Genomic DNA, 7,412 nt, shown 5'->3' on the forward strand with positions numbered 1-7,412 from the left:
GTACAGATCTGAGATTCAACAGTCTTGCACAATTCACAGCGCTTACCAGAGCACATACCCTCCCCAGTGTCTATCACCCAGTCACCCCATCCCTCCCACCCCACCCCCCACTCCAGCAACCCTCAGTTTGTTTCCTGAGATTAAGAATTCCTCATATCAGTGAGATCATATGATACATGTCTTTCTCTGTTTGACTTATTTCACTCAACATAATACCCTCCAGTTCCATCCACGTCGCTGCAAATGGCAAGATCTCATTCCTTCAAAAGCAATTCTAACCATTTTTGGCATTTTTGGTGGCAGGCCACACCAGGTTCTGCTTTGCTTCAATAATCTTGGTACATTTAGGGCGAAAAACAAAAAAAACAAAAAACCAAAAACAACCAAAAAACGACGGTAGCTTTACTTGTATTTGAATGCAAAATGTTTTTTTCAGTTCTGTAATTTCCCCCCAAAATGAGCGGTTTCAGCAGAACAGCTCTCTGTGATCTGCCAAGAACAAGGAAGCCGAGGCAGAGATGTGGCCTTGATGGGTGAGACTGTGTTTCTAAGGGCACAAGGGGAGGGGAGTACAGGACCCCCCAGCCATATTCACACAGGAGTGGGAGGAAGGGTACTAGCAGCCTGCATTTTGTAGACCTTTTTTCCCTTTCCAAAAAAATAGAAAATCAAAAAACAATTTAAAAAGAATCATTGATCTTTCAACATCTGTATTTTCAAAAGTTCTCTACCGGGATAAATTTTCCACTAGACTAGGGTTTGTCAGCTAGGAGTAAGGACTCATAGATCATTGTGCTCTGTTTCCTGCCTCTGGGTTCAGGGTTCCTTCTGAAGCCAGCGGAGTAGTGCAGGGGAAGGTGAGAGGCGGGCCCGGTGGGATTATACACAACCCATTTCCATAAACCCCATCCCTGGTACTCTTGTAGCAACCACCCCAAGTACCTGTTTCTTTGCTAGTGATACTTTATACCCTGGGGTCTTCCAAGAGACTTTCTTTTTTTTTTTTTAGATGAGTTCTTTTTTTTTATTATGTTATGTTAATCACCATACATTACATCATTAGTCCAAGAGACTTTCTTTTTAATCCACCTTGGATCGAAGCAACAACAAAAATGGGCTTTTAGATCGGTTCTCAGATTTTGTGCTTACCAATCGGAGACCAAAGAAAACTTTAGGCACTTAGGTTTCAGTTCCTTCCCCCGCCCCACCGAAAGTCTTTCTGTTTTCTTAACAGTGCAGTTTCTAAGATGAAGGGAGATGCTTTGTGTGGATGCGTCTTCACAGCTTATTGTTGCTTCTGTGAGCCTTTTGCGAGCACCTTGCCCCTTTCGGGCTGCCTGCAGGTGTCTTGGGAGCAGACCCCTCCGGGCTGGTATAGGTGGGCACGGCAGAGCAGATAAATTTGCCCCGTTGCCCTGTTGTGGTGTTGGTCTCTAAAGGCCAAAGAGAGTTTAAGTCCCTCAAAATTGTGTTTCCTTTTGGTAAAATATTTACCGCATTCTTTCTGGCTTTAAAAGTAGCATGATAGACACTGGGGAGGGTATGTGCTCTGGTAAGCGCTGTGAATTGTGCAAGACTGTTGAATCTCAGATCTGTACCTCTGAAACAAATAATGCAATATATGTTAAGAAAAAAGAAGAAGAAGAAGAAGAAGGTAGCAGGAGGGGAAGAATGAAGGGGGGGAAATCGGAGGGGTAGACGAACCATGAGAGACGATGGACTCTGAAAAACAAACTGAGGGTTCTAGAGGGGAGGGGGGTGGGAGGATGGGTTAGCCTGGTGGTGGGTATTGAGGAGGGCACATTCTGCATGGAGCACAGGGTGTTATGCACAAGCAATGGATCATGGAACACTGCATCTAAAACTAATGATGTAATGTATGGGGATTAACATAAGAATAAAAAAAAAAGCAGCATCTGTTCATGATAGAAAAAAATCAGAAAAAGGAAGTAAAAAATAAAACCCATCTTGATTCTTTGTGCCATCGAGGGATAATCGAGGTTAGCGTTTTTTTGTATTTGCCACCAGGCGTGTTAACAAAATTGTGATCATGCTGCTTATGGGATTTTCTGTCCTGGCTTTGTCTTTATTTTTTTTTTAAGATTATTTATTTGAGAAAGAGAGAGCGAGAGAGCATGGGCGCATGAGCAGGGGAGGGGAGGAGAGGGGAGGGCAGGGGCAGAGGGAGCCTGATGGGGGCTCCATCCCAGGACCCCGAGATCATGACCTGAGCTGAAGCCAGACACTTAACTAACTGAGCCATCCAGGCGCCCCTATCTTGACTTTTTCTTTTTTTTTAAAAAGATTTTATTTATTTATTTGAGACAGAGAGAATGAGAGACAGAGAGCATGAGAGGGAGGAGGGTCAGAGGGAGAAGTAGACTCCCTGCTGAGCAGGGAGCCCGATGCTAGACTCGATCCTGGGACTCCAGGATCATGACTTGAGCTGGAGGCAGTCGCTTAACCGCTTAACCCCTATCTTGACTTTTCAAATCAACACCATATTGTAAGTTTCTTCGCCCATGGCAATTCTCTTTTTTCCAAAGTGTTGCTTGCATTGCTTCCATCATGTGGCTAGAACATAGGTTATCATTAGGTATGAATGCTGTTTCCTCTTGTTTTCTCATACTACTGCTCAACACAAGATAACACTGCGAAGAAATTATTCCTTTATTCTTCTATGTCACACGTTTCACCGTATTTTTCCCTGCAAGTTTTCTTGTTCAATTTCACAAGTAAGATTGAGATGCTTTCTGATGTTCAAATGAATTCACTGAATACAGATCTCTATGGAGTCCGAAATGAGAACCCCCTTCCCTGCCCTCTTGTCTCCCCTCCACTCAGCCTAAACAGCGGCTTCTGATTTGGTGCATCTCCTTAAAAATGTGCCGTTTGTCCTCTAAGAAGAAGGGAGCATGGAGGGTTTGGGGTAGAAAAATTGTTGCTTTGGTACCATCTTAATATTCTGTGAGAGCCCACTTCGTGCCGAGCACTACATGGGCCCCTCTGGTGGGGTTGCCCAATTTTGCAAATCGAAACTCAGGATGGCCAGTAAAATTTGAGTTTCAGGTAAACCATGAATGGTTTTCGGTATAAATATATCCCAAATATTCAGAGAGACAGAAAGTAGAATGGTGATTGCCAGGGGCTCAGGGGTATGGGGAGTCAGTGTGTCATGAGGACCGAGTTTCAGTTTTGCAAGGTAAGGAGTTCCGTGGATGGACTGTGGTGATAGTTGCACATCAGTGTGAATGCAGGGAATGCGGCTGGAACTGTTCACCCAAAAATGGTTAAGACGGTAAATTCTCTGTTGTGTGTCTTTGATCACAGTTAAAAAAATACTTACACTAAAACAATTGCACATGTATCTGAAATTCAAATTTAACTGGGCATCCTGTGTATTAACCTGGCCACCCTACCCGGTGGGGATTACAAATAGAAATGGTCTTACCCAAGGGGGTCCTGGATGCTGAAGCCAACATCCCGGGTCTCTGCTTCTGTCCTTTGCTTGCAGGGAGCTCAGACGGTAGGGGCAGGAAATGGGACCCAGTTCCTTATTATGGCCAGTGAGACTCCTTATTTCCTTCTTAGTTTCCTGGATAACTGTGCGAAGCTTATAAACACATGTGGGCCGCGTGCCTGTGGGGAGGGAAGCTCATCAGTCCCCCAGCTCAGTTTCCTTGTCTGTGAAACAAGGAAGCTGGGCTTGATGACCTCTCACATTTATTTTCCAGCTGCAGAGTTCTGTGAAGCTAGACTGTTGCCTTGGTTTAATAATAATTTTAACATGGCCTGGATATTCTTCTGTGCTGGTGAAAACCCTTTCTATCCCTAAGGACACACATATCTTTATGTGGTCGCTGTTCTCTTTACATTACTGTATGTTTTATGTTTTATTTTTTTTTTAAGTAGGCTCTACGCCCAATGTGGGGTTTGAACTCGTGACCCTGAGACTGAGAGTTGCATGCTCTACTGAATGAGCCAGCCAGGCACCCCTGTATTACTGTATATTTTAATTAATTCCATGCACCTCCAGTCTGCTGATAAATGGATTCCCAAATAAAGAAGACCTTAATATTGAATCACTAGTTACAATTTGATAAATTTGAGTTGTGTTTTTAGCTGACCAGAGTTAGGCAGGGGAGCAGCATGGTAATTAAAAGCAGCTGATGGGTAGTTCCAAGCAAAACTGTAAGGAGAGTTATCTAAATTTCTTATACCTCAGTTTTGTCATCTGTAAAATGGGGATAATCGTAGTATCTACTTCATGGTGTTGTTATGAGGATTAAATTGTCTGATCGTGTAAAATACTTAGAATAATATATACATATATATGTGTATATATATAGTATATATATATACACATATATATAATAAAGTAGTTAATAAATGTGTTGCTATTATTATTATTGTCTTTTTATAAACTGTTCCCTAATTTTTTTCTTAAGTGACCACATAGTCATCTCTCCTCAATATAATTGGCCAAATCAGTGGGTAAAGGAGCCCCTGCTTAATTTCTCCCCAGGAAGAGAAAGACTTTCTAAATATAAACACAATGGAAGAAATCACAAAGAAAGAGAAAGATTTGGCTTACTGTAAAAAAATTGAAATCTTACATATAATAAATACGTCATAACCAGAATTAAAAAGGCAAAAAATGAATTAGGGAAAACATTTGCCAGAAGCAAAGCAGACCAAAAAAAAAAAAAAAATCAATATGCCTAACATGGAAAGAGCTCTTTGCAAATGAGTCAGATACCTCAGTAGAAAGGGAGCAAAGGAGAGAAGCAGTTCACAGAAGAAATGCAACAAGCAACAAGGCCAAGAGACACCTGTTTGCTAATAATCAGGGAAATGAAAATTGAAACAGTATTGACTAATATAATTTGAGGAGATGCTATAGGTTTTTCCATGAAATGAATTTTTTCTTTTTTGTCTTAATGAAAAAATGTCTTTTTTTTTTTTTTTAATCATCACAGGGTAATTAGAACTATTAGAACTACAACCCATTTCACTGTTTATACAGCCGATTTCAAGCCTTATCCTGTTCTATTACGTTTTCGACAATTACAAATATATTTAGTCTGGGAACTTGAGGCATTGCCTTGGGATGTTGCTGGGGGGCAGGGGCATTATAATTTCAGGAATGTCCCATTAACTAACCCCTCCCACTGCTATTGTGCTGAATTCTAGCCACTGAGTAAACTTGGGTGTCCCCCTCTTCCTAACCATGAAAATAATTCCGATTATAAAAATGTAAGAAAGTCCAGCTAAGCTTTGATTTTTCCCATTTTTATTATTTAAAAAAATGTCACATGTTTACAAATTTTCCCTTTTTAAAAAATACCATAATGTGTGTGTGTGTGTATGAAAACTTGATGGTAAATTTGATGGTGTCCCTAAAATATGCTTAGTTTGCCTTTTGGGTTCTGGGTGTTGTAAATGGGAGTGGCGCTGGCCTGATTCTAGAACCACAAGGAAGCCCAGTATTGCTTCCTCTGCATGTTTGTCCTGACGTTGGGATGACCCGTGTGCCTCTGGGAGCTCCGTGTGCACTCAGCCCAGCAGCTTCCAGTAGGACTTCAATACCCTGCAGGCCCTTAATTCAGCGCATAACCAGCCTGCAGACTGTGACTTCTGCTAATCTAACCTGATGCCTCTTTCCTCACGCAGCCTTGTCAACGAGGTGTACGAGGTGGACAGCACCATCCAGACCTTGCAGCAGCGCCTGAGGGACGCGGAGGACACCCTGCAGTCGCTGGTCCACACCAAGGCCACCCTGGAGCATGACCTGGCCGTCAAAGCCAACTCCCTGTACATTGACCAAGAAAAATGCATGAGCATGCGCAAGACCTTCCCCAACACCCTTCGGCTGGAAGGCTTCTGTTAGGGGACCCCACCAGGAGCCAGCAAAGTGGAACCACAGCCCTGTGGCAGCTAATTTAAATGGAGTGCTAATATCGTTACTTATTAAAGGATTGTGTTGATAGAAATGTAAACAATGTCCTGTCTTGGAGAGTGTTTTATTTACGTCCAAACCTTCATTTTGTACTATTTACTAGGCTTCTGAGCTATGGTAAGGATATAAAGAAATATAATCAATCTAATAGAGAAGGTAAAAAAAAAAAGATTATTTGTATTATTCTTGTTGTTCTCTGTGTAACATAAATGGGCTAGAAAGGAGAAATGTATTTCCTCTAGGCGGTGGGGGCAGGAATCACAAATAGGGTGGATTTTCAGCTCTGCCTCAGAGGAAACCCAGAGGAAAGGAGAAAGGCCCTTGGGTATGTAGTGGTTGGAGGTAGTCTGAGCAAAAACAAGGGTGAAACAAATACACAGTGTATTTGGAACAATAATGAGACCGGTTTGATTGTGATTCATAATGCAGGGTATATAACATGGGGAGGCCTTCAACTCCAGGTCAAGGAATTGGGGAGAGCTGACGGACACCTCCGAGCAGGAAAATGGCCTTATGAAATTGCGATCGAGCAACGATATTAGAGTGATGGCAGTAGAAACAAAGAAAGGAGAGATGCAAAACATATTCTAACCAATCAACAGGACTTGGTGACTCTTTCCGTGGGAACTGAGTGCAAAGGGGTCCAGGATGACAGAGGCGTTGACCCTAGATGGGTTGCAAAATGGGGCACTGCTTAAATTCCGGGAGGTCCTGTGGTATCCCAGGGGTTATTGCTTAAAATAACTTTTTCTTTATTATAAATGAAAAACATTTGCATGACATATTTTGGAAATGCAGAACACACACACATACCAACTCCTAAAAAGCACACGTTATCATAACACCCAGAAATGGTCACTGAGGTTTGTCAACATTTTATTTTCCGTGCTCTCAATTCCTTTGCTTTGACTCTATGTGCATATAATATTTATCTACACATGTGGGTATTATGTAATGTTTATGGTTATTTACATATATAAATATGTCACTGGCTGTTTATCCACAGCATCATTTTTGAAAATCTTTCCTTTCCACCTCCAAAAACCAATCATATTGCTTGTGGGAACTTGAGAAAATACAGACAACAAAAGAAGAAAATAAATGTCTTCTATATTTCTAAACTAACTAGGTATTTTGATATGCATAGATTTTTATTTCTATATTTATACACTGGTGCTCCTCTCAAAATCAGAATCATTCTGAATAAAGCACCTACTATGTGTCTGATACCATTCTCAGTGCCTCATTCACCTCAACCCATTTAAGCTTCTCCACTTAATCACAAGTACATTTTCCATGTCATTAAACATCTTTTCACAACTTCATTTTAATGGCTTTTTGACATACCATTGCATGGAGGTTCTAGAATGTTCTATAACCAATTTTTTGAAAAAAAGCTTTTTTACAGTGTGTTGTCATATTGCCCTCCTGAAAATTGTGTTATTTTGTACTC

The 7,412-nt window shown here is 41.4% G+C and overlaps 1 protein-coding gene across 1 annotated transcript in view; it reads left to right on the forward strand.

Moving 5' to 3' along the window:
• TEKT3 (tektin 3) overlaps positions 1-6,159 on the forward strand; it is a 12,989-nt gene extending 6,830 nt beyond the window's left edge. Inside the window, exon 3 of the mRNA XM_081805999.1 lies at positions 5,645-6,159. Within this exon, the coding sequence (XP_081662125.1) occupies positions 5,645-5,890 (246 nt within the window). The 3' untranslated portion in view covers positions 5,891-6,159. The remainder of the gene's footprint in view (positions 1-5,644) is intronic.
• Positions 6,160-7,412: the final 1,253 nt, after the last annotated feature.

This window comes from Leptonychotes weddellii, chromosome 15, assembly GCF_054177405.1.
Source record: "Leptonychotes weddellii isolate Sample4059 chromosome 15, ASM5417740v2, whole genome shotgun sequence".
NCBI lineage: Eukaryota > Metazoa > Chordata > Mammalia > Carnivora > Phocidae > Leptonychotes > Leptonychotes weddellii.